Source organism: Neurospora tetraspora (assembly GCF_033439725.1).
Source record: "Neurospora tetraspora strain CBS 560.94 chromosome Unknown B0H65scaffold_4, whole genome shotgun sequence".
Taxonomy (NCBI): domain Eukaryota; kingdom Fungi; phylum Ascomycota; class Sordariomycetes; order Sordariales; family Sordariaceae; genus Neurospora; species Neurospora tetraspora.
This window is the reverse complement of record NW_026944386.1, coordinates 2,938,630-2,964,400: the sequence shown is the minus strand read 5'-3', so window position 1 is coordinate 2,964,400 and position 25,771 is coordinate 2,938,630. Positions and strand designations below refer to the sequence as shown.

Genomic DNA, 25,771 nt, shown 5'->3' with positions numbered 1-25,771 from the left:
TGGCATGAATGATGAGCAAAACCGTGAATGCTGTTAGATAGCGTAGAGGGGTTGTCCTTGGTACCTGAAAGGTAGTGCCTGGCTCCTTGGGCGTTGCTCCTGGCTGCTGTCGAAGCTGGGATGGAAGCAAATGCGTAGACAATGCAGGTACCCAGTACCTTGTTTGTCATGAAGGCTGTGTGCAGCGAGAAGTAGATGTACCTGCTCCTTGGCGCCCCACATTAAAGCTTTGGGGCTACCGCCTTCGCGGTGTCAATTCAAGAAAAACAAATCGACAAGGCGACGCCAAACAACAAATCACCAAAAAGACTCCAAACGGCACCGCTTTGCTAGACCAGCACAGCAAACGCGCGTCGACCAAACGCGTCCCACCGCATCTTCCACACACGCCGTTGGTTTTCTTTGGTCCAAATCGACACCACCACCATGTCTCTCTTCGGCAACCTGGGCGGAGCGACCACGAGCGCGCCAGCGACCAACACTCTGTTTGGTGGTACTGCTGGCACCACCACTGGCACCTCGCTGTTCGGAACCCCGGCGACCAACACGGCCCAGACCGGCACGACAGCTGCTGCTCCAGCGACTGGCAGTTTATTCGGCGCGAAGCCCGCGACGACTCCAGCGACTCCCTCCCTTTTCGGCGGCACCGCGACTGCGACAGCTCCGGCCAGCGGTGGTCTGTTCGGAACCACACCAGCTGCGACAACCGGCACCGCGACGACCCAAGCAGGAATCACGGGCGGTTTGTTTGGAACCACTCCTTCGAACACAGCTGCCAAACCATCTCTATTCGGTACAGGAGCCACCACGACTACTACCCAGCCAGCGACTGGTGGTCTCTTTGGAAACCTGGGGACTACCACTGCCAATCAACAACCAGCTGCCGGAACCACTGGGGGTCTCTTTGGTGGCTTGGGCAGCACATCGACAACGACCGCCAAGCCCTCCCTCTTCGGTGCCCCGGCTACCTCTACACAACAACCTGCCACCATGGGCGCTCCCGGTACCGCCAGCGCCAGTCTCTTCGGAGCTACGAACAACGCCGCCCCCGCCAACACATCTACACCCGTCAACCAGACCAGCGGCGCCTTCTTCGACAGCCTGCTCGCCCGTAACAAGAAGCAGGCCGAAGGGGAGACGGCGCTCGGCGACCTCCCAAGTCTCCAGCTCGGCCTTGGTGATCTTCGTCAGAAACTCAAGAAGGTCGGCCCCCAGACACTCGTTGATGGAAAGGCACACTACTTCCTCGCCGCGTCCGGCGTCGACCCAGGCGCTGCTATCAGAGATCTCGGTGCCTTCGGCCTTGGGGCGCGGGCGGAAAGGCAACAGACCGGATATGGTGCTAGGGACGAGGTGGATGTTGAGACATACCTGTCCAACTTGCAGCAGAAGACGACGCTGAGCATGATTTCGGACGGCCTGGAACGGTCCGTCCGCGACTTCGACAGCTTCTTGGAGGAGAACGTGACGATGGAGTGGGAGGCACAGCGGAAACGTATCTACCAGCACTTCGGTATTCAGCCCAGGAGCGAGGCCGAGCGTGCCAGCGGATCGGTCCGTGAGGGAGGGTTCGGTCGTTCTCGTCGCAGAGGCTCTCAGACTCCTCGCGCTACCCAGAATGCGAGGTCAGGCTTGCAGCGCTCCATCATCGGCACGCCAAGCCGGATTGGCTCCCATGCCCCAGAGTTTTCGGATGTCGAGAAGGACGCCGGCACCTCTGTCAGCACCTTCGGCTCGGTGGAGGACCGGTTCCTTCGTGAGAAGCAGGAAAAGCTTTCCGAGCAGGTCCGCTACATCAACGATGCCCGGCAACACAAGGAGCCCGTCTATGTTTGCCGCGATTTCGCGGATTTGGAGAGCAGGTCTGGTGACAAGCATGCGCCGCATATTGTTGAGGCGTATCGGGGTATGATGGAGATCGTTGGAGAGAACCCCCATCTGGATCAAGTGCCAAAGGAACGGGCATTTGCCAAGAAGTACCTGGATCCCAGCACCCTTTCCAAGAATGCTGTCGATATGAGGAAGCAGATCCTCGACGGCGCCAACCGGTACTTGGAGAAGCAATTCTTCGAAGAGGTCAACGCTTTGATTGCCAAGCATCCCCAGGACGCGAACCTTGGAGGCAAGCCCGATGTGGTCAGCAAGATCAAGGCGTACATCAGGCTGCGTATTGCCCGCAAGACGCTGGTTCCCGACAACACCGACCTCCAGTCTGTCAATGGCGAGTACATCTGGGCTGTTGTTTTCTATCTCTTGCGCGCTGGTTTTGTGAACGAGGCGGCCACGTACGTCAACGACATGCAACATCACTTCCGCAGCATCGACAGGACGTTCCCAGGTTACATCAACAGTTATGCCTCGAGCGAAGATCGCAGACTCAAGCGCCAGATGCAAGATCGGTGCACTAGCGAGTACAACCAGCGCATCCGCAACGCCCCCGAAGGCACCATCGACCCGTTCCGCATGGCCTGCTACAAGATTATCGGTCGGTGCGATGTTAACAACAGGAGTCTTGACAACCTCAACACAGATGTCAACGACTGGATCTGGCTGCAGTTCAACCTCGCCCGCGAGTCTGCCAAGGAGCTCGAGATTGCCGGCGAATCATACGGCCTTCCCGAGCTCCAGGCCAGCATCAAGGAGATTGGCCTCAAGCACTTCCCCAAGAGCCCTGCCGAGGATACTAATGGTAGCTTCGGCATGTTCTTCTTTATGCAGATTCTTGCGGGCATGTTCGAGCAGGCTATTGCTTATCTTTACCCCTTCTCCTATGTCGATGCGGTCCACTTCGCCATCGCCCTCAGCTACTACGGTCTCTTGCGTCCCGCCGATGCCTTCACCACCGGCAACGAGCTGCTTTCCTACAGCACCCGTGGTCTCCCGCAGATCAACTTCGGCAGGATGCTAGGATACTACACTCGCGACTTCCGCGCTGCCAACGCCGCCTCTGCCGTCGACTACCTGGTGCTCATCTGCCTCAACGCCGACGACGCCGCCGGCAACGGCCAAGCCCAGGCCCAACTCTGCCACGAGGCTCTCCGTGAGCTTGTCCTCGAGTCCCGCGAATTTAGCAAGCTTATCGGCGACATCAAGCCTGACGGCCACCGCATTCCCGGCGTTATCGAGCAGCGCGGCTCTCTCATCGCTCTGGGCCACGAGCAAGAGTTCGTCACGCAAATCACCCACCAAGCCGCCACATACGCCGACGACAACGGCCGGACTACGGACGCCGTTCTGCTCTACCACCTGGCGGGCGACTACGATACCGTCATCGCCATCGTCAGCCGCGCCCTCAGCGAGGCCGTCTCGCTCGAGATTGGCGAGGATCCTCTACGCCTGGTGCCCATCAAGCCCCGTGCCGAGGGAGAGGTTGCCAACGCGCAACAGGGAACCAGCCTCAGCCTGGCCGCGATTGACGACCCTGTTGAGCTGGCCCGCACCATGATGTCCATGTACGAGCGCGACGCCATGTTCTTGAACCATATTCGCGGCCAGAACAGGATTGCGTGCAATTTGTTGTTGAAGATGAGCGAGATCAAGGAGATGATTCAGCGCAACGAGTGGGCCCAGGCTATTGATGTATGTTCACTGCCCGCCCCCCCCCCCCCCCCCCTTCCTTTTTCTTTTCTTTAACCTTTATCACTTCCCCTTTTCCCCCTTTCCTTCCCCCACAAAATTTACGCAACCAATACTAACCCCCCCTCCCCCCTCACAGGTAATCCGCTCCCTCGGCATCCTCCCCACCGACGATTGCATGGGCGACCCCGCCAAGATCCGGTCCTACGCATCCAAGTTTTCCTCCTTGTCCCAGCCCGTAGCCATTAACGTGCCAAACCTGCTCCTGTGGACCATCATCTGCTGCACGCGCCAGCGCGAGCGGCTGCTGACGGGCCAGTTCGTCGGCAACGCCGGCACGGCGCGCGAGATGCTTGCGAAATTGAAGCAGATCACGGTGGACTTGACGACGTATACCAGTATGTTGAGGTACAGGCTGCCGCCGCATTTGACTGAGGCGTTGGCTCGGGCTAGTGCTGATTAGTGAGTGGTGGTGGTCGGGTTTATGGAAGTGTAGGGGGCGTGGAGGGGAGGGACAGAGAGAGATGGATTGGGTGTTGAAGGGTGGATGGGTGTTGATGTTTGATTAAACTTGTCAAGTGTCTGTATGGACTTAGTTACGGTTAGTAAGAGAGGAGTGATGAATGATTAGTCAGTTGAAAGGAAGGATTCGAAACAGTTTATCTGTGAAAGACCTGGTGGTCAGGAGTTGGAAATCTAAGCCCACATATTGTGCTTGGAAGAGATGACTTAATCCGCTCGCCTTTGTATAGCATATATCTGTCAGCAATCTTTGTAGTGTTCAGGTGTAAAGAGAACAACGTCCCTTTGCATTGCTTCGTTGGTGCCCCTTTTTCATGGCTCAGCAATCCACACGGGTTAGGGTTATTTACACACTTTCCAAGTTGCGAAGCGAGTTCACTCGGAACGAAACCTGTTTCCCTTTTTTTCGAACCTTTTCGTCGAGGTATAGTAATGCAGTGCTCACAGAGCAGAATCAGTTTTGGTATATTGGAGGGAAGTCATTGGTATCCATAGCAACTCTTTGCTCACCATCTTCTGGCCATTAACATCCCGGTTCCGTCGGGCCCCCTTTGTCGCCGTCCGATTTCAGTTCCGTTCATCCTGAATTCCCGCTTCTTCCCACCACTAATGGTCGTCAGTAGTATATGGATGAGAAAGACATCGCCAGTATGTCAGATAACTTATCCACGGACTCCCGCCTAAGATCCATCCTCTATTACATATCACCCACCAATCATGCCCATTCGCTCACCCCTTTTTGGTCACACGCACACCCGACACAGGTCAAGGAGGCGGCATCCCCACCAACGCCTTGAACCCCTCAAAACACCTATCCCACGCTTTTTTCCCCTGGGGCGTCTTCTTCCACCTCTCTACCCTCTCTAAACATTCCAGATCGTCCCTCATGTGTTGTTGGCTTGTCGTCCCGTTCAGAACCACAACGTCCGCTCCCAGTATGATCAGCGCATACCAGGCGGCTTCCAGACTTATCCCCAACTCCCCATCCCCGCTCTCAAGAAGATCCCCTGTCCCTGCTGGCTCTCCGTCAACAAGACCACCCCCACCTTCTTGTTCCCCTTCTTTTTGTTCTTCTGTTTCTGCCGCCGCCGCCGCCTCCGCCTCCAGCGCCTCCACCTCCTGCGCCGTCTTGGGCACCGCCATAGCCAACTCCCTCACAAACTTCTGAGTCGGCCAATCGGCCCTGTTCCCCGTCAGCGTCCAGAAGCCCTGGTAGCGCGTCCTCTTCTCGCCCTTCCAGCGCGTGCTGTTCTGGTTCGCGCACCACCGGCGCAGCTCGTAGTCCCACCGGCGCTCAGCGCGGCGAAAGCGATTCTGGATCACCGTCGGGTACACGGTCACGCGCGGGTCGGCGACCAGGTACTGCAGCTCCGGGAGGGTAATGTTGGAGATGCCCAGCGAGCGGATGCGGTGCGGGACGAAGGACTGTAAGGCCGTCCAGCACTCGAGCGTGGAGACAGGGTCGGGGAAGGGGGAGTGCATTATTAGGCAGTCTATGTAGCTTGTGTCCTCTTCGGACTCGGTGTGGGCGAGGTTTCGCAGGGAGGAGGTCACGGAGGCGAGGACTTGTGAGGTTATGGTTGGGTAGAGGGCGGGTTCGGCTAGGAAGGCGTCGTCGTGGGGGGTGTACTTTGTTTGGATCTGTCAAGATATGGGTTAATTTATATGGTTCTGAAGAGCAAATGAATTAGGTGGGCGATGGTAAAACTACTCACATATAGTTCCTCCCGGGTGACGATTCCGTCCTTGATGGCTCTTCGAATGCCCTCACCCGTCAGCTCCTCGCTGTAGTGTCGCTTCATGGCGGCCGTATCGATACCGCGGAAGCCTTCCTTGATGGCCTGGTAGACCAGGTCGGCAGTGCGGTTCTTCTTCCAGGCTGTGCCGTAGACCATTCGCGGCATATTGACCTTTGGATGGAGGGGATCTGACCCCGCAGGGCTGTCGGTTGACGCACTCGCGCCCGCCATGGTGGTTGTATTACGGGTGCCTCTCAGTTGCCTAGTAGCAATGAGAGAAAAGGCAGCGCTGCTTGTGCTCCGAGCTTCGCGAACTTGTGTGGTGGGCTTTGTTAAAGAGGTGTTGGTCTGACGCTGATGAAAGGAGAGCCCGCTCTGGTGGGCGTGGGCGTTGGCGTGGGCGTGGGCGGGACGGTTGGGAGATGGTCGCACGAGAAGACGGTAGGGTAGCAGGGGCAGCAGCTTTGTGGTTGCAGAAGAAGTAGAAGCAAAAGCACGCATTTGTGGAAGAGGCACGGGAAAGCAACACAAAGATTGTCCTCTTTTGAGGCGAAGGGCCATTAGCTGATACGGGCTAGTCTCGGGTACGGATGACTTGTGGGATGTGGCAGCACTACCTCTAAGGAGGGGCGCCAGTTGAGTGCCAGTCGTGCCAGTTGATGGAAATGGAAGCTGCTCCTGCTGCTCCTGCCTGACTGCCTCCTTGCCCTCGGCGCTTCCTCGTCTCTATTGGGCAACCTCGTCGAGACCACGGATGACTTGCAGCGGTAGATGCCGGCTTCAGATGGGGGGAAGGTATCAGGAGGGGAGCTTGCCAGTTACTGTGTGCTAGCTGAACCCGGCTGGAATTCTTCAGACCCGTATCGAGCCTAATCAAAGAAAAACCAGTACAGCTACACTGTATACCTCTATGCCCGATGCAGGAGTGATCAGTAGAGAAGCACCTAGCTTCCATCTGCTTCCACTTTTTGAAATTTGATCGCACAGTCGAGACTGAATGTTATGCCTGATAGCCGGCCTGGCTGCATTCCGAAAGAGTCAGAACCAGGTCGAGCCCGCGGCGGGTATGAGTGGTGTTGAATGAACGAGGCAACGAGGCTCTGTTAACCAGCTCTTGGCGACAGCAAGGTGGATTGGGTGGGAAACGAAGGGAAATAAGGATGGTCGGTAGATCGGATGGTCTAGAATTGCTTGGCTAGCAGGGCTTGACTGTGACAAACTCGACAATGGCAAATGGGTATACGACGGACTTGTTAAAATCGAGGGAATCAATCAATGAGGATGGGCCAGTCAAAGACTGTTTTCCATGGAGGGGTCGTCGCATTTGGCTCATTCTTAGCTATTCCCTTTGCGGGCGGGGCAGGGGTCGACAACTGACGATTCAACACGAGGAAGGGATGCAAAGCTGTAGAAACTGTTAGTGCTAGCGCCGATTGACCGATCTGGTCCGGCAAACCACTAGAGTCTTCTTGCCATGGCAATTCGGGGCCGCTTTATCCGCGAGACCGGCCCGTATAACAGCCTACTAGGGGCGCCCAAACCGGCGAGTGCCCCGCCGCCATCAACCCCATGGGGCCAAGGAGGAGTCAATTTGTTAGTGAGTGGGAATGAGGGGAACAACGACCCCATCGAAGACGACGAGGGGAACATATGTAACGTTGTGTTTATCACTCGCCAGTTCGCCTCGATCTTCTTGTTTTGATTGTCAAATTTCCCATCGACAATTATTTGGCGTCTGATCTGTTCTGGCCCGAGAGAATCGCGTGAAAGATAACCAGCAACCATGGCCTCCAACACCCCATTTACCCTCAAGTGGGGTATCATGGCAACTGGGTGGATTGCTGATGGTGAGTCTCCCCCATGACCCCATGAGCATCTGGACCACAATGACAACGCAGCAAGCTGACCAGAACACGCCTGATCAGCATTCACCCGGGATCTGCTCACCAATCCCACCACCACTCGCGGAGTGCACGATGTCCGCCACGAGGTCGTTGCCGTGGCCTCGTCCAGCGCCAAGGAGAGGGCCGAGGAGTTCCTCGTCAAGATCAAGGCCCCCAGTTCGGCCAAAGCCTACGGATCCTACCACGAGCTCGTCGCCGACCCCGAGATCGATATCATCTATGTGGCCACCCCGCACAGCCATCACTTCCAAAATGCCATGCTTGCCCTCGAGGCTGGCAAGAATGTCTTGTGCGAGAAGTCCCTCACGGTGACGGCCTCGCAGGCCCACAAGCTGGTCGACAAGGCTAAGGAGAAGAATGTCTTTTTCATGGAAGCGGTCTGGACTCGCTATCAGCCCATTAGCATCAAGATCAGGGAGTTGATCCAGTCTGGAGTCATTGGCCCCGTCTACCGTGTTGTTGGTACGTTATCCCGTCTCACTATATGCCGACGTGATGTTGACTGACTGGCTACAATAGCCGATCTGTCGTTCGGCAATGACAAGCCTGATGGCACCGTTAGCTTCGCCGACACTAACCGTATGGTCAACCCGGACCTGGCTGGAGGCGCCCTTCTTGACCTCGGCATCTACTCGCTGACATGGGTCTTCCAGACCATGTACCATCTGCAGAAGGAGAAGGAGAAGCCCAAGGTTGTGGCGGCCGTCCAAAAGTACCATACGGGCGCCGACGAGGCCACCAGCATTATTGTGCAGTGGCCGCAACACAAGAGCCAGGGCATTGCCCTCACCTCTCTCCGGCTGGCTACCGGGGTGGACAAGGAGAACACGGGCGGACCGGCTATCCGGATTCAGGGTTCCGGCGGCGAGATCCACGTGACGGGACCGGCGTACCGGCCGCTGCAGTACAAGGTGATCCGAAGTGATGCCGGCGGCAAGATCGAGACGGTCGACTTTTCGATCCCCAAGGATCCCGAGCGGGATGATTGGGGCCACGGCATGTTCTGGGAGGCCGACGAGTGCGCGCGCTGCATCCGGGACGGCAAGAAGGAGAGCGAGTCGATGCCGTGGGAGGAGAGCCTGGTGATCATGGAGGTGATGGACGAAGCGCTGAAGCAGGGCGGAGTGACGTATCCCGACCTGATCACGACTGATGTGTTTGATGCGCAGAGCCCCCTGAACACGGGCAAGAGGTAAAGTGACTACCTAGAGGAGGTCGTCAGCTGAAGTGCATAGCAGCGTGCAGTGTGCAGCGCAGCATTGCAGCCGAGCTCGAACTGCTGTTCATTAGAGCCAACGTGGAGTCAATCGATGGGAGAAGTGAGAAGTGAGATCGGAGAATTATTCAATGTCGCAACCAACGAGAAGACTTGTGATGGATGCACCCCCAACGTGTCGGATGAACAAGTACCTGGAGGTGTCTCCATGTTCCCCTCATGTAGCGGCCTTGTACCTCGCTCTGTGTCGTGCCAGCAGGAGCTGGAGTCCCCCCTTGCGTGCGGGCACTAAACTGGCCAGCAAGCGATGATGTAGCCTCACAACCAGTTAGACCTGTGCACCCTCAGGCACGTTCGGGCCCCCTCTGGTTCCTCTAGAGTCCACATCTCTGGGTCCGATCAGAGTCAGACTCGGTCTGTAAGACGGTACACAGCAAGGTTGAGCAGGTTTTACAGACCGGCAAATGTTACCGAGTGAGCGAGGGCTGTCGTCGTACACGGCGACTGTTGTGATGATGTTGAAGAAACCGTCAAAGGCTGGCGCGGCTCCGAGAGAAAATGGATGCGGACGCCCGTCAGCCGCCGTCAGCCCGTCACGCACAGACGTCACTTTGGGGGTCTTTTTTGGGAGTTGGGGGTCGTGTTGATATTGGGGTACCTACCTAGGAGTGCTAGGGGAGAAAAGCTCCATGATGCCGGTCAGTGCAACTGCATCACTTCATCTTTCTACTTGGACGTTCTTCCGTTCTCTCGAACAGCGGACCTCGTCAACGAACGTACACTAGCGACGGGAACGCCCATGTCGACCCGTTTTACGTCACGAACTCCCCTCGGCCGTGGTGATGACATGGCTGTTTCTTCAGAACCCAACTACTGCAGGCTGCCAGCTCCGAACCACTCGGATTGGCTCAATTGGTCTCAGTGCCCAATGGGTCAGGGATGCAGTCAGCGTGGTAGGGACCTGAGCGAACTCTACAAGCCCGGGGCCCGGGCAGCTGTTCCTCTCACCACTTGCTGGACAGACGTTGCCCCATCACTCCACCGTTCGTGGGCGGCACTGCATCCTTGATCATGCATTGTGCAGGGCAGAACGGTAGCGGTGCGGTAGCGGTAGGAGTTGCCGTGGTGGAACCTTGCACCCTCTCCACTATTCTTTCTTTTTCACGTCTGACCTTTCACACCTCGCCAAGTGCGTTTGTTTGTTAAATCCCATCGCCGTCTTCTGCACCCCCATCCCAACCCATTGTGCTGCCCATCATCCCCGGGACGCCCTACACTATACGGACGGCCACCGGATCTTCTGGAAGAGGCACGAAGCGCGCCAGCACACGGCAAGGAGCCACCAGCCCTGCGACTCCTGCGCAAGTCCTGCAGCCTGCAAGCCGGCGTCCGAACATTGAGACAGCCACCCCCCAACTGTCGTCTCCTTCGGCTGCTCATCCGGTCCTCTTAGACACTTGGGTCTAGCCTGGAGGTTCACTGCGCAAAGCTCAGCCTCGCCCGAACCAGCGGTCAAGTGTGTTGTGTTGAGAGACTTGTCTTGCACGCGTACGAGTCAACGTCCTCACCATCAGACTTTGGATCTCAGACTCGGTCACTCAGATCTTAGACTCGCCCTTCCGTGCTCACTCTCGGTCTGCGGGGTAACGGCCTAACCGTTTGATCCAGAAAAACACAGCCCGGACAACGCAACTTCCTGGACAACACAATACACGCAACACCTTCACAACACACCATTCCACCTTGCCCGGCCAGCTAAGCCCACCCGGCCCATTACCCGACCTCCCCGACCCTCCATCCGCCTGATCGCTCTTGCTGGCCAGTTCTCTCCTACCCACGCACTCCTGCTCTAGTCTCAGGGGTAATTCCAGCTTGTCGGGAGAGAAAAGAAGAGATTTTTTGGAGCCCAGTGGTTGAGTTGGGTATCATTCAATTCGGAATCTCACCTAGGCACCGCCTTGTGCTTGCTTGCTTTGTCTTGCGTTGCCCCGAGTTCACTACCCCTGGCTATCACCTTGCCAACAAAGTCCCCCTAGCTTGTGTGCGCATTGCCGTTTCCTTGACCTTCGCTCCTTACCTTGTCACTCCCCGCTAAGATGGGGTCACATTCACTGCCCTCCGCGTCAGCGGCTGATGCTGTTGCGAAACTGGCAGCAGCGGAAGCTTTGAAATCAACTGCCGCCTCTGCCGCCTCTGCCCCTGGCAGTAGTACAGAGACAGCTTCAGGTACCGCACAAGGTGCGAGTGCAGCCGGGGACGCTGGTGCCGTCACTGTGGTGCCCTCCTCAGATACCCCAGCAGTAGCGGTGGACCCAGAAGTTGAGGCGGAGGCCTACGAGCGTGCCAACGTTCACAACGTGTACGAGGCTATTGCACCGCACTTTTCGGCCACGCGGTACAAGCCCTGGCCTGCCGTGGCCCAGTTCCTGCATGCCCAGCAGCCTGGATACGTAGGTCTCGATGTGGGCTGTGGCAATGGCAAGTACTTGGGTGTCAACAAGAACACCTTCATGGTGGGCTCGGATCGGAGTGCCAATCTTGTTTCCCATGCCAATGAGCGTGTGATGGAGCTACAGAAACCGCAGCAGCAGCAGCTGCTGCCTGAAGCTGAAGTCGCGAGAGCCCAAACAGGTGGCAGCAAGAAGGAGAAGAAGCAAAAAGGCGAGGTACCACAAGCAGACGGCGAGCGTGAGTCAGAGGCTCCGAATGCCGTCATTGGGAAAGAAACAGTCAGGGAGGTGGCAGTGGCAAACGACGTGCTGGTGGCCGATGGGCTATCGCTGCCCTTCCGTGAAGGCCGAGCTGACTTTGCTATCTGCATCGCCGTCATCCACCACATGTCCACCCGGGCTAGGCGACAGGAGGCCATTCGACAGCTCCTGAAATGCGTCAGACCCGGCGGCCAAGTCATGGTGTACGTCTGGGCATTGGAGCAGGGCGAGAGTCGTCGTGGATGGGACGAGGGCGGAGAGCAGGATCTGTTGGTCCCTTGGGTGCTGAAGAGTCAACAACCCAAACCCAAGAAGGAAAAGCAGCCAAAGCCCCGGAAGCAGAAGCAAAAGCGGCAGCAGCAGCAGATGCAGGAGCAGGAGCAGGTGAATACGCCAATGCAGCAGCAGGACCAGAGTAGTAGCGAGCCACAGGAAGCTATCGCCGCTGAAAGTGTTGGGGAAAAGGAGGCGACCCCAACATCATCATCAACATTATCATCATCGTCCATCCCGAAAGACACTAGCACGGCGATCGGCGGCGGCACGGGGGCGGGCGTAACCGAACCCGCAAGCGCAGACGCAGACGCAGCCGCAGCCGCGGCGGCTGGCCCTGATGCCAAGACCGACACCGGGGGTGTCGCCGCCAACGCCGACCCAGTCTTCCAGCGCTACTACCACCTCTACCGTAAAGGTGAGTTGGAAGAGGATGTGTTGGCAGCGCGAGGCGCAGTCGTCATGAGCGGATATGAGCGCGACAACTGGTGGGTCGTGGCTACCCACGCTACCAATGACGATAGTGTACAAACATAGGTAGTCATGTGTCTTGTCGGCAGACTCAGGACTGAATCGGCGACCAGCTTGAAGTGTTCAAGGGCAGCGAAGAGAACCGATCTACCAGTCTACCAATGCCTACTGGAAGAAAGAATAGAACAGAAAAAAGAGTAGTGTATTATGACTCCATTCCACATTACATTACATCAACCCACCCAAGACCTCCTACCCACTGGCACCGTCCCGGTGCCTGACGCTACTGCTAGCTCTTTGAGCGATTGGCCCAAAAAGCACCCTCAAACCAAACCCCGATCATGCAGACAGAGCCCCTACCCCTGCGTCATGTCTCCGTCTCTGTCTCCTGGTTTTAACACTACACTACCGCAGGCGTGAATGGTGACTTGCAGTTGGTCGTCCTATGTACGGACTTACCCCTTGCCCTGATTTCCTTTCCCTGATTTCCGTTCTTGGGACCTGAACCTGAACCGATTAGCGAACGGTACCTGAACCTGAACCCGATCATTGGGAGATGGGACAGATGGTGTTGTCCTCATGACCTGACTTGACTTGATCCACCTTGAACTAACCAGGGCAACTCTGACGTGATGTGATCACACGGTGGATATGTATGTATTTTTGGTTTTGGAACCTCGTCCCTGGCGTGTCCCTGGTGTTCCTGTCGTTTCTCTGATGTTCCTGATGTTCCTAGTGCAGTAGTCTACGTCTATGTTTAGGTAGGAAATTGTTGGCAGTAGTATATGTCACCTAGTGTCTATCTAGTACTCTAGGTACCCGAGGAATCTTCAAGCTAGTTTCACTCCCGTCCCCGTCTCCGTCCGTCGTTTATCGTACAGCTAGTAGCAAGCCTTCTTTTTGAGATCCCGTTTCCGATCTACCCAATCTCCGTTTCTGCAACCCCCGAGCCCCCTTAACTAGGCTGAAACCCCTTGTCAACCTAAACAATGGAATTCATCCGTATCCAATCGTCCATGCCAAATCTTACCGTTATTTTGTCAAACGACAATTCTGATACCTGATACTAGATTACTCACGTTTCACGAAGCTACAGCTTAAGGGGCCTTCGAGATTTCTCTAATGAGTAATTTCGGATTTCCCTCGACTTGTCAGCCAACCCGAACCGGAGTGGTGATTTTCTCGAACCAAAACAAAGCAAGGACTGATGAACTGATTTTCCTATTCGTTCAAAATGATAGTTTCATAACCCTGATCCGTACCTAATCCCGTTGTGTATCTTTTTCTGTTCTCATTCTATGCTTACCCCAAAGAAAGCCCCTAAGAAATCTCCGAAGACGATAAAAAAGAAATGTAAACAAGCTGATTTTTCTCCTTTTGCTTCCAATCCGAATGTATGGTTCTCGTTTGATCCCGCCGTTTTCGCCATGTATTTTCCGTGTCCCGTGTTCCGTGTTCCGTTTTCCGTTGGTAGTCCTGTTCACCGCACCGCGCCGCGCCGCGCCGTCCTTGAGCTTGAATGGTTGTTTTCGTCGTTGAATGGTCGTTTTAAATTTTCGTTGCCTAGGTAGTTCCCGTCCCGGTCCCATCCCAGCAAATGACAGAATGAAAGAAACCCGCTAGTTCAGCCTATCATGTTGCCCAGCTGTGTCTCCCAAAGAAAATGCCTTTCTATCTCATCTGATCTGAGTTCTAGTCATTTCGGGGGGAGTTTATCAAGGTGATCAATTGAAAAATGTTTACCAAGGAAAAGGAAACATGAGGTGTAACAGGTGAGACAGGTGAGACAGGTGAGACAGGCCGAAGAAGCCCATTGTGTTACTGAGATTTCCAGAAGTCACGCCCAAGAAAAAGAAAACCGAGGAAGAGAACCTAACACAGAGATAAGAAAGAAAGGAGAGCCATATCGTGTTCTGATGTCATCAAATCGTTCCAGGAATCATGAGAGGGGGGAACAAGAGACTGTGAGATAAATGTGTTGTATTGGGGACCCAAAGTTTCTGGTGAATGTGTATTGTTTGAACCTTGAACCGGACAAAGGAAATAACCGTGTGGGACTAAGCTGTACATGTGTGAAAAGAAACAAAAACAACAACAAAAAAAAACAGAATGTGTGAAAGTAGAAGCTACCTCATTAGTTTCCCTCCGAATGAACTGGTTCTGGTATCTGAGGTGTGTCTGTGTGGTATCCAAAGTATCCTGTTTCCGGTATCCGTGTCCGTATGTTGTATCCGAGTTTTGTGCTAGATTTGTGGTATCAAGTAAAGGAAAGGAAAAGCCGAGCCGAAACCGAATAAAACCGAATAAAAACCCGTCACGGTGGTAATGAAAAGTTTGTGTTTGTGCCTGTTTGATCGTGACGCTGAGGGAAGACGAAAGTTAATCTGTTCTAGGCGTGTGCTTATTGAATCGCTGATGACACCAAACACGTAAGCGGGGCGTGTCTGGAAGAATGGAAAAACACTCGTCGTGGTTCGGGCTGAAAGCTTTGATGGTGAGAAAGCGTGTCCTCGGCCTCGGAGTATCCCAGCTCAACCACGTAACTTCATGCGTGATAGCTCGTCCAACAGAAGCAGTCTAGATTTTCCTTCAATTACACCATCCAAAGCTTCTTTCGCTCTTTACTGGCTCCCTCACTCCAATCTCTGTCCACGTCGTGACGATGTCATGCCAGGTGGCGGTCCAATAGGCGAGTAACCGTCCTCCTGTCGAGGCTGGAAGTGATGCCGTCTCCTGCTTGTCTCACGTATCCCTCCTGCTTCCGGACTTGCCCGTCTTTTGACGGTTCCAAGTGGTTCCAGGGGCGGATAGGCCGAGTAACCAGGGTGAGTTGGTCCAGGGCTAGCCGTGTCACTGTGGGTTGGGCTCACCATACTGGTCATGCCACCCGTCGAGTATGCAGGCGTGCTGTAGGGGCTTACTCCGGTCGTCAATTCGGCGACGCTGGGCAGCATTCCCCCACGGCTCTGATGAGTATAGCTCGATGTATGGATGGGAGCCAGACCTATAGCTGGCGCCAACGAATAGCCGCTGGGGTCGCTGTGATGGTGTGGCGGAGGGGGTGGTGCAAAGGACGATCGTGTCGGTAAGCTTTCGCGTCGAGCTGCCAGTGGCCGTCCGCCGGACGAAGGAGGTGGTATGAGAGGTCCAGGGGGGCCGCGGCTGTACCTTGGTGAAGGCATAGTGGGAATATCTCTCGGGAGGCTTCCTTGAGACTGAGAGTGACCATGATGGCCTCTCGAAGTAGGCATTCGATGATGCATGACTGAAGGATCACCCAAGGCTGCTGTAGTCAGCGCGAAGGGAACAACTCCCGCTCGTCTGGCCATGTCGACTTCACCCAGCTGCCAATGCATTGCTTCGGCGGCACGCCAGGGAACCTGCATTTCTTCAGCAACCTTGGCCCACATTTCGGGTTTAAACCTGTGGATTGTTAGGTATGATCTCTGCTGGGAGAATGGAGTCTAAACTTACCTCTCGTAGAGCCTTGCCAGCTTGTTCTTGCGCTCCTCATCCCACTCACTGCGTCTCTCGAGGTAGTTTTGGTAGTGAAGACGGCAGCTGATAGAGCTCCGACCCGGTAGACGCTTGGAGATATCGTCCCATTTCATCCCGCTTCCGCGAAGCTCGATGATCAGTGCGTCTTCTTCAGGCGACCATTTGCTCTGCTTTTTAGCTGGCGACTCAGATGTATGTGGTGGCATGGTTCGTTTCCCGCCGCCGCTTCCCGGACGAACTGAGTTGACGCTTCCTGACACTGATTTCCCCAAACTGCCTCCTGCTCCTGGTCCGCCGGCACCGCTAGATCTCGGAGATCGGGTGCCAGTGGCTGGAGCAAGCGTGGCGGATGATGAACCGCCAAGAGCAGGTGGTGCCACCGTTGTGGTAGGCGGTATTGTCGTTGTGGATGCGTATCGGGAATGAGCCACGGGGGCCTCATCTGAGTCGGAACGTTTGAGGAGTGATGCGATATCCACGATGGCGGTATCTACAAAGACTCCACTAAAATAGAGAGATGTTCATAGACCTAGGAAGAATAGGCTCGCGGTTGGATTGTCTTAGCTGGCGCGGTAGGTTCGGAGTGATGGATGATCGAGTAGTTCTCGAGGAGAATACGTCGAAGTTATAGTTCTTCGGGGCTATTCGAAAGTGCTATGAAAGCTGAGAAGGTGGATCTTGAATCCTTCTGCTAATGCAGGTCAAGACTTGTTGTGAGACCGTTAGGAGGGGTTGATTTGTCGTTGAAGGGTGTCTCGAGGCGCAAAGACATGTGGGGAAGGAAAACGATCCAAAGATGTGCCTTTTTGACCGAGAAAAAGGGATCCAGCCGGAAGGAGCTGGTCGTTTATCTTCCTGAACGAGATGGTCTGTTTGTTGATTGGTGATGTTCGGACCAATGGTCTCAGGGCGAGGCTAATGAGCAGAAAGACAGAGCCAATTCGTATGACTGCTCTATCTATGAACTGGTCAACTGGAGCTCCGTTCAGGAAACGGTTATTCTTCCATATTTTGAGCTTTCGTCCGGTGCCAGGTCAGAGCTAAGAAGCAGGGAAGAAGGGTTTGAGCGATTCCCGGGAACATGCGCTTTGCAGATTGGGGTGAAAGGTGAGTTCTGAGCTCGAAAACTGTATACCTCCCCAGGCGGCGAGGCTGGTGCGTGACAAGACCAGGATCTCCTATGAAAGAGATGAATACAAACTAGGGACGATAGAATCGTCAAAAGATACAAATGCAAAGGATTTATGGGCGTGTACGGATCTGAAAGCATCATACTCGCAGCCAAGAGAGCAGATACATGGGCATAACAAGGGGGGCGTGAGCGTATAAAGAGAGAGTGTGCTTGTTTAACGTGGAGTACTGGTGATGAGAACTTACGATGTACTGAACGGAACCTAGATGTCATGGAGGTCCCTGTAAACGGATGCGCCTGGGTAGGGGGTCCGCAACTAGAGCAATAACACACCGGAGAGACATCCAGAGTTCCAGACAGGGTCGGTCTCCATCTCATGGCAGCCACACGTCCACAATCCAACGTGGGCATATCGTTGAGCTTGGTCCGTTCTGAAAAACTCACGGCTTTAAGTAGATACTTTACGCCTTATGGTCCTACCACACAGCGTCTTGGGCAAAAGGAAGGTTCAAATGGGCTTCGATAGTGGCCGCAGCGTCACAACCGGATAGCCTGTCCTGGGAATCGATTCGGCACATCAGGCTGACTGACAAGTCAGGACGATTCTCTCACAAGCCAGTACCGTTCCAGCTGTCATGCCTCTATCGAACGGTGGGGCATGAAGATCTGTGAAAGCAGTCTCCGGACCCGTGCTCGGCAAAGCACACGTCACCGAAGAGGCAGCCAATTTCTTCCGGACTGTGGACCGATCGGAACCCGCCATGGCGATGAACTCCTGACCGTACAGGACAGAAATCTTTCCCAGAGGCTCAAATGCCGGACGGGGAGACTGTTTGGTACCTGGCTTACATGCAAGCTAGGAGCGTAGTCGACCAGGGGCAATGACACGAAGTCATGCATAAAGCATGGCAGTGTACCGGACCAACACCTCCCCACGCATCATCTTTTTCTGTAGTTGAAAAGTATCCTTCTCGCTTCTCAAGAAGCAGGGCGCAATCGGTGCGCAGTCTCCCGCATAAAAAGAGTTTAGTGTAAGATGGATAGAAAACACCGTTACGATACGCTGTCACACCTGGGGCCTTTTGAGACTTTAAGGCGATGCTAACGGTTGGGTGGAAACTGAACAAAATGTGTTGTGTTGAATGGTACGGTTGGGCTTTATCTCCTGTCCCACTGTATCAAACTGTCGTCAGCGCCGCGAATCGGGCGGCAGTTAAGGATTTGGTGGCAGAATGGGCTCAGGGCTAGGTAGTAGTTCTAATAGCCAAGCCCAGCAAGGCCCAAGAGATGGAACAGGTTGGCCAAAGAGACTGATGAATGGTAAGATACATACAGAGCCGGAGATCAAACTTCTTAGGTTTGCGAGGATACTGAGACTGCGTCTTGTCAAGTACCCATAAATACTTGTTGGGCCTTCCGCGAAGCTGGTGAACTGGCGGACGTTGAAAACCAATCTCACCAATCTAGTGGGGAACATTAACGCACACACCACCCTCCATTACGACGGTACCACCCGTTGATGTTTGCTAGTTTCGTGGTCCCGTTTGTGTTGGATCCCCTCCCTCAATAAACCCTTTGCGTTATACAGACATGGACTCGAACGTCCTGGTTCACGGTTGCGGAGCCTCGAACTGAATCAATATTCGCAGTACATCACGGATATGTTAGAAATAACGAGCAACATCGCTATGCTGGTATGGAGCTCTCCTCCGCTCGTGAATTCCGCCTGGCGCAACGGGGCCAGTCATCAGGGTGCAAAAGAAAGAAAAGCAGGAGCGCGGCACGCGAACCTTTTCCCGCTTTCCAGCAACATTCCCATGTCGACCCAACGATAGTCATCGTTCCGCTTTGCAGCCGTAGGACATGGGCTTTTGCTGGCCCGAGATCCTCTCTGAGCAAGGTGATGATACATACCGTTGTAGACGGGTTTGAAGCTGTTCTTGGGGTGTTCATTCCGTACCCATGATTGCTGACCATATTTCAGAAATCGACTGCCATTGTGCGCAACGATGCGAGTATCTTGGGAGATGGCTTAGTCTTTTACCACCTTTTAAGAGGCACAAGAGTGACGCCGCCCTCCACTGAGCTTGGGGCAATGGTAGTTGCATGGATGATGGCTCTCTGAAGCGCTCCACATCTCCTACGCGGACACGACGTCGACTGAACATGGCGATCAAACCGTCGGCAACAAGTCGGATACGGAACAGGGGTTTCGTTGCTAATTGGTGACAGTGCGGGAGACTAAACGGCCTCAATTGTCTGTGCGTCTCGGAGCTTGTTGCTCTGAAATCTGATCACACTCTTTGTTAAACCCAGGTTGTCTTGGACATCGTTTGGCTTTTGGCCTGGCAGGTTGCCAGACAATCGTCAACAATGGAATTGTGCTTGCGGAAGCGGCCAAATGCTCCTCGTGGCAGAGAGTATCAGCGCAACTTCCCGCAGTTTATGCCACCAAATACCACCGAGTCACAGACGGCCTCACTGCTTTGTACACCGAGAACCGATGAACTGGCGGTCAACTTTCTGTTGCAGTATTGTCCCTTTCATACACCAAGGATCAGGGCTCCTGATGAAGGGCAGTAGGGCCGTGTACGCACGGAAGAGGACCACGACTCGCGTTCCCTCACGAGCTCGTTGTTCTGGAGAAAGATAGAAATTGCTCGGTGTTGGACCAAGTGCTCCAGGCGTGGGTTTGGGCGGCTAGACCAAAGAAACAAAGTTCGCCCTTTATGGAGCCTCCTGATGGCTATCCTTCATGTTGGATTGGTCCGGACTGCAAGTTCCAGGATTGCTCGGCCTTGACGAAGACAGTATCAAGCATGCCCAACATGACGGCCACGGGCTGTGAGCGGACTGCTTTGGCGGCGGTTGAACCACCCACGTACCCTTTCGATTTTATGTTACAGACTATTGGCTTCTCGTTGCGTGTCAGCCTCCTCCATGGGGTTCTGGGAACCTGGTAGACGCAGTTTGTGCACGGTGAACGGTCCAAGCGGTCGTATCTTCTGTTGACTCATTCCACACACCACAACAAACAAGGCTGGCATGTAGCCAAAGCAACAAGCCGTGATAGTTGCAAGTTGTTAGGAGGGAAGACACAGCCTCAAGGAAAACATATGAGGCCGGGACCGAAAAGTTGGGATAACTCAAGTAGCGTTTGAAAAGATGAGCTGGCCAGCTGGCTGGTGACAGACGAGTGAGGACCTGATGGAGAACCGAAACAAAGGGAAACAAATATAGGATGACGGCATTTCTCCGCTTGTTGTTTCGCTGTTGCTGCCCGAATACAGCAGCGACTGCCTGTCGAGACTGCTTCGTTTGCTACCTGCATTTGTTATTTGAGACAGGTTGTTTACGAGCAATCTGATGACATCTCTTCGATTGGTATTGCCATCTGCGATGTCAGCCGATCTCGATTCATGACCATTGTAGCTGAGTCCGAACAGCTAGCTCCCCATCTGGGTGTTCAAGGATAGCTAAGCTTGTGAGACGAACTGCACAGAGGCCCTCTGTGTTCCCGAGTTCCTTCAGTTCGCCTCCGGTTCTCGCTCGAGCCCGGCACACTTTTCGAACAGCTTGGGTATGTTCACGTTCCCGAGTCCTGTTCGTCCATTATACCCATTCGCCGGTTGACCGAGTGCTAGTGGCATCCACAGGGAAGGGAACAGCCGCGGGATACCACCCAACAGCACTTTGGAAGCAAATCGGCTTGCTTTCCTGCAGAGGTCCAGCCGATACATGCTAGCTGTCGCTGATAGTCGTTTATCAAGTATGTACCTGTAACTCGAATGATGTACGTGCCCAAGCCCTTGCCGTCCTGTTAAAGCCTGCAGCGACTACGTGGGCTTTCGGATGCATTGGTCTCCAGATGTCATGGACGGTTCTTTTAATCGACGCGAGTTCCGTTTGATGGCGGCAACAAGGCCCATTCCGTGCCATTACCGACCCCAAATTGGTCGGAAAAGGTGGTATTGGCTGCCCAAAAAGCGCCTCATCTTCGGTCGTACCTCCCATGTACCCCACGTCTGAGCGATAGGTGCACTCCCCTCGCGGGCTAGGGCTGAACCTGGTCGCAGTGACGACTTGCCGTCCCTCGCCGCCGTTCTCGCATGGTAATGAAGCAGAGTTTTGCAGACATTGTGAGTTGACGGGAACCCGACGTGGCGGTGAACAGCACCGAGACAGAGCTTGGAGAGCGTATGTAGCAAGCACGCATGCCTCTACACAGTGATACGTGGGTGAGAAGTATCCAGGCCATGTCCTTGTTCGTCTTGAGAGCGCGTCTTTGCGGCTTGTACACAGCGTTTTGGAGGGCGCCTGTCTGGCCCAATCTGGTGCCTGAGTGTCTGGCTAGAGCACGCCTTTAGCTAAGGCTGATCGAGATGGAGACCATTGCAGCCAGCCTATGCAGACACAGAAGCTCGTCAGAATCAAACCCTTTCGAAGCATCACCAAGGAGTGGATGTCAAGGCTGGGGGGGGGGGGGGGGGGGGGGGGGGGGGGGGCAAAAACAGGGGCTGAGTGTATAGACATCACTCGTTAGGGACTGCGGCTATGTGTTTTCCTTGACAGCCTCATCTGTGTTTCCCTTGACCGGGTGCGGGAGGCAACGCCGATTGGAAACGGCAAGGAATGAATGGAACATGGGGGAGGAGAAACATCTTGAAGGGCATTGTGACTTGTCAGGTTCTGCAACGAACCTTTGGATCTGTGTTTCATGACGGTCCGGCCGTTTGCACAGAGACGAAAGAGGAAGCCCTGAGTGGTTGAGTGGCTCCTTGATCCGGACATCGACATGTTCCCCAGTCCAGGCGTGGGAGACGGATAGATGCGTCTTGCTCAATGTGCCAGGTGCAGCAAAGGTAGCATGGCATTGTGGTGGCTCAAGGGCCTGCCTGCATTGTCTGCAGCCTCAGTCCATCCCGAAATGGTTATGGAGGAGGAGGGCAAGATGGGCTGGCCAATAGTGGTTCGTGGGGGCGTTTGAAGTCTTGCTTGCCGTAAATCTCAAGTTTGACGGCATATGATGGCCGCCCGTATGTGCCTGCGATGAGGTGGTGTTCCCAAGGACATGGCTTCCTGTTGCCGGAGCTTACAAACGGACGAGACCCAATGGTATCGGAGCCCGAGGATCGCAGTGCGTCCAGCTCGCTTTACTTCCCAGTCGGAATGAGTGGATATTCCCAGGCTCTCGGCTTCGTTCCGGGCGGGTGGCCGTGTTTGCCGCAATTGCTTTGTTCACTTGTTCCGTATTGGCGATGGAGGCGTTGAGACGTTTTGGGGGTAACAAGAGGATGCTCCAAGGCGCAGAGGCAATTAGATCCAGGCAAGTCTTGGGGAGTAGGGAAGAGCGAAGCCGGCACCCATGAATGTTCGCTCAATGCAATCAAACTTGGATGAGGGAGTCGTAAAGCGTTAATGGCTTTGGAGTAGGCAAGCGACCTGAGTACAACGTGGCCACGGGGAGCATGGAAACGAAAAAGTGAGTGGCCCAAGTTCGACTCGGAATTGCAAACTGGGGAAGTGGGAAAAAAATGAAAAACAAATTGTGTGATGACTGTGTCCAAAACCCTAGACGTTGTATCCGAAAGGAAAGAGCCAACGACGGCGAGGACCATGATGTGGATGATGTGCAGTGTGATGCCACGACAGGCAGTCGTGGAGGAGGTGAGGTTCGTTAAAGAGGAAGGAACAACCGATCTCTCGTGGCACCAAATGACATACATGTAATTACAATAGTACCTTACTTTCGCTGCGTTTATGGGGCAATCTCATGTAACTTACTGTCAATGTGATGGCCCGTGTTATCTCTTTTTGCATGTGCAACCCGACTGTGGCATTGTCTTTGTAAACCAACAATGGGTCAAGGTATTTCGAAGCCCATCTTTCGACCTTCAACCCACGATGGATGAGATCCTGAGTGTACGTGGCTTAAATAATATTGCTTGTTCAATTTGTGCTCCCTTACACAATTGTTGACTTTGTATTGTTCAGTTCGTCACTGCCCAGGTCTACAGTGAGGTGATGATTAATGGACCGTTCAACGGCCCCACATTGGTGATTGGCGCCTGTACCTCTGTTCCTAATCGCCGTCATGCGGTCAAGTGAACTTCTCCTTGTGCCCAAACTTCGCCCAAACTCCGTGTCACTCCTAGAAACCTAGATTTCACTAACCGAAGCTCATACTCTACGCAAAGCTATCAACATGGCGGACGTTCCTATGTACGTGACGTCGGAGTACTCCTCCTCCGAACGTCGCATCACGCCATCATGGTCCATCGCTCAGCTAAAGACCAAGATGGAGCCCATCACGGGCATTCCCCCTTCCTCCCAGCGCATCACCCTCAAGACCTTGACGAATGAAACCATTCCGATTGAAGCAGCGGACGAGGAGACTACATATTTGCAGAGCTACCCTCTGGCCCCCTACGCAGAGTTCCAGGTGAGAGTGGCTCATCCCGACTTTCCATCCAGAGTGCCAATGCTGAATATGCGCTAGATTATCGACCTGCGACCTCCCTCAGCCAGGCCCAACTTCTCGAACGCCGCTGGCGTGGACAAGTATGTGATGCCAGAGGAAGAGTACGAGAAGAAGACCGATTCAGTTCTGGCGTGGAAAAAGGCCGCAAAGCTCGGACGCTTCGACCCCAACGCCCCAAGCCATGAGCAAGCTAAGATCGCTGCGTTTGCTAGGGAGGTTGAAGAACGCGGAATTGAGGTTGGAAAGCGATGCAGAGTTGGCGAAGACGACACTAGGAGGGGAGTGGTCAAGTACGTTGGTGAGGTCAAGGAGATCCCGGGCAGCATCGGTGCTTGGATTGGTGTTCACCTGGACGAGCCAGCGGGCAAGAATGATGGAAGCATTGGAGGAACTCGGTACTGGGGCGAAGAGTCTCAACTCAAGCATGGCGTCTTCGTCAGGCCGGACCGAGTCGAGGTTGGCGACTTCCCCATCGTGGACGATCTCGAAGATATGGAGGAGATTTGAGAAGTCAACAATTACTATCTGTACCGACCCCCACACGTCAGAACTCTACCTGCTAGCTACACCATTACCGATACTCCAGCGGTGTGCTCGTTTCGGATATACCGATCAGGCGGAGGGATGATTTAGAGATCAGGGAAGCCGGCGTATAACCGAGTTTGTCAAGCGATCCTGCCCGGTTTACTCATACTTGGACTGCAAGGGTAAGACAAGGATCGCAGCTTTCCATTGATGAATGCTTTCTCTAACTCAAACGCACGCCGGCTGATGGTTGCCTCTTCGAGGACAAAATATGGTCAATTACCCTGCAACCGCACAAGCTTTGTCTCCATTTCTTCGATGAGACATTTCGATACTGACTGATGAATGATGGAAGAACCTTGTCTTGAGTTTCTTTCGCGCTCGCGATACCCTTCCACCGCAAGTGCGTACCCGGTAGTACAAGGAGTTCTAGAAGCCATTCACTCATCCACAATGTCGAACACAGCAAGTCTCTCTCAGTCGCTTGATCAAAGCTAACAAACCCGTTCAAGGACGAATTTCAAAACGTGCTCCGTCCATACTGTGGTCTGTGGTCAGCCGAGCCCATATTGCGTGAAGACTACACCGCATGGATTCCTGATGCCCTCACAAGAGTTTATACGTGTAAAGGATCAATCTCCGTCAACCACTAAAGTCTTTACCCCCGACAAAAATGCAATTTACATCCATGTCATTTCAACTAAATGGAATCTTCCACGAAGCCATGGAAGACGCCACAGGGCTAATTAACTGCAGCCATCCATCTAACTCGTTGTTCTCGAACGATTGGACTTTAGGTCCGCTCCGTTTGTTCCAAGCAGCAACCCGAAGTTTATCACCACGTCCTTTGCTGTATCAGTTGTCATGTCTGACGACAGTCTCTGTACAAGATATCATCCGCAGACCAAGGCAAAAGCCATGCTCACCACCTGGTAATTGATGGGTAAGCGGCCGGCCTCGATAAGTGATCAGGCTGCGCCGGTGCGTTCTGAGCAAGCTGAAGACCTCATGACATGACAGATCAGGCCAATAAAAAAAATAAACTCAACCGCGTTGAACTTGATGGCAACGTGTTCCTCGGTGAGACTAGACTGGTGAAGACTAAACATTTCATAAGCTTACCTCTCAACTTCTGCGGTCCAACCGGCAGGGTGTTAAAGTGCGAGAAGAATCACATTGCCAAACACCTCGCAACTAGCGATTAATTATCCAAGTCCCACCTTTGGGAGAGGCACAACAACGTCTAGCGCTCAAGTTATTGGATATTAAAGGTAGAAAAGGGAAGCCTGAAGCTGTTGATGATATTTAGTTTGAAACCACGCTGGGGAAGTGCCTGCTTTGCGCCGATACTACAAAATAATGGGCGCTAAAAGTCGATTTGGGTGTCACAGGCACAGGAGAAACCCAAACATGCCCTCTATATGGCGATGGCACAGCGATCCTCCGCATTCTGTTTACCGATGTGCTTCACAGAAAGGAATGCTTCCAGATTCGGATTGAGCAAGTTCGGTCGCACTTGGTGTTCTTGGAATTGCACTTGCACTCAGATTGACGATGTGACTGCCCGTAGTGGGAAATCGTAGGAGGCCACAACTCTTGTTGCGCTTGCCAAGTCGGGGAAGTCTTGCTGATTCTTACAAGTCTTGTTGAAATGAGAATTCTTATCGGTTTTAGGGGAAGGCCCTGCTAGAAGTTATGTCGGATTAGTAGAGATACAGCGGTT

General features: G+C 54.1%; 6 protein-coding genes across 6 annotated transcripts; 4 read left to right on the top strand and 2 right to left on the bottom strand.

Annotated features, from left to right (window-relative positions):
* The first annotated feature begins 283 nt into the window (after positions 1-283).
* Positions 284-4,384, top strand: B0H65DRAFT_494074 (Nup93/Nic96-domain-containing protein). The gene is made up of 2 exons (XM_062827772.1): positions 284-3,579; positions 3,716-4,384. Exons 1-2 carry the CDS (start codon positions 427-429, stop codon positions 4,037-4,039), a joined length of 3,477 nt encoding a protein of 1,158 aa, XP_062681863.1. The 5' UTR covers positions 284-426; the 3' UTR covers positions 4,040-4,384.
* A 360-nt stretch (positions 4,385-4,744) lies between these two features.
* Positions 4,745-6,730, bottom strand: B0H65DRAFT_200753 (NADP-dependent oxidoreductase domain-containing protein). Its single transcript, XM_062821781.1, has 2 exons — positions 5,814-6,730; positions 4,745-5,739 (listed from the first exon to the last, which is right to left on the bottom strand). Exons 1-2 carry the CDS (start codon positions 6,396-6,398, stop codon positions 4,864-4,866), a joined length of 1,461 nt encoding a protein of 486 aa, XP_062681862.1. The 5' UTR covers positions 6,399-6,730; the 3' UTR covers positions 4,745-4,863.
* A 581-nt stretch (positions 6,731-7,311) lies between these two features.
* Positions 7,312-9,179, top strand: B0H65DRAFT_574097 (uncharacterized protein; the record flags this gene model as incomplete). Its single annotated transcript, XM_062830567.1, is given in 6 exon segments — positions 7,312-7,349; positions 7,367-7,430; positions 7,450-7,489; positions 7,616-7,684; positions 7,763-8,203; positions 8,261-9,179. The coding sequence occupies 6 exon segments, from the start codon at positions 7,312-7,314 to the stop codon at positions 8,935-8,937; spliced, it is 1,329 nt and encodes a 442-aa protein (XP_062681861.1). The 3' UTR covers positions 8,938-9,179.
* A 1,874-nt stretch (positions 9,180-11,053) lies between these two features.
* On the top strand, positions 11,054-12,478 carry B0H65DRAFT_548975 (S-adenosyl-L-methionine-dependent methyltransferase; the record flags this gene model as incomplete). Its single annotated transcript, XM_062829619.1, has 1 exon — positions 11,054-12,478. The coding sequence occupies one exon, from the start codon at positions 11,054-11,056 to the stop codon at positions 12,476-12,478; it is 1,425 nt and encodes a 474-aa protein (XP_062681860.1).
* Positions 12,479-15,045: 2,567 nt separating this feature from the next.
* On the bottom strand, positions 15,046-16,682 carry B0H65DRAFT_425496 (uncharacterized protein; the record flags this gene model as incomplete). The annotated part of the gene is made up of 3 exons (XM_062824581.1): positions 15,046-15,835; positions 15,887-16,400; positions 16,619-16,682. The coding sequence occupies 3 exons, from the start codon at positions 16,680-16,682 to the stop codon at positions 15,046-15,048; spliced, it is 1,368 nt and encodes a 455-aa protein (XP_062681859.1).
* A 6,565-nt stretch (positions 16,683-23,247) lies between these two features.
* Positions 23,248-24,030, top strand: B0H65DRAFT_425244 (putative Alp11-like protein of tubulin-folding cofactor B; the record flags this gene model as incomplete). The annotated part of the gene is made up of 2 exons (XM_062824559.1): positions 23,248-23,484; positions 23,542-24,030. The coding sequence occupies 2 exons, from the start codon at positions 23,248-23,250 to the stop codon at positions 24,028-24,030; spliced, it is 726 nt and encodes a 241-aa protein (XP_062681858.1).
* Positions 24,031-25,771: the final 1,741 nt, after the last annotated feature.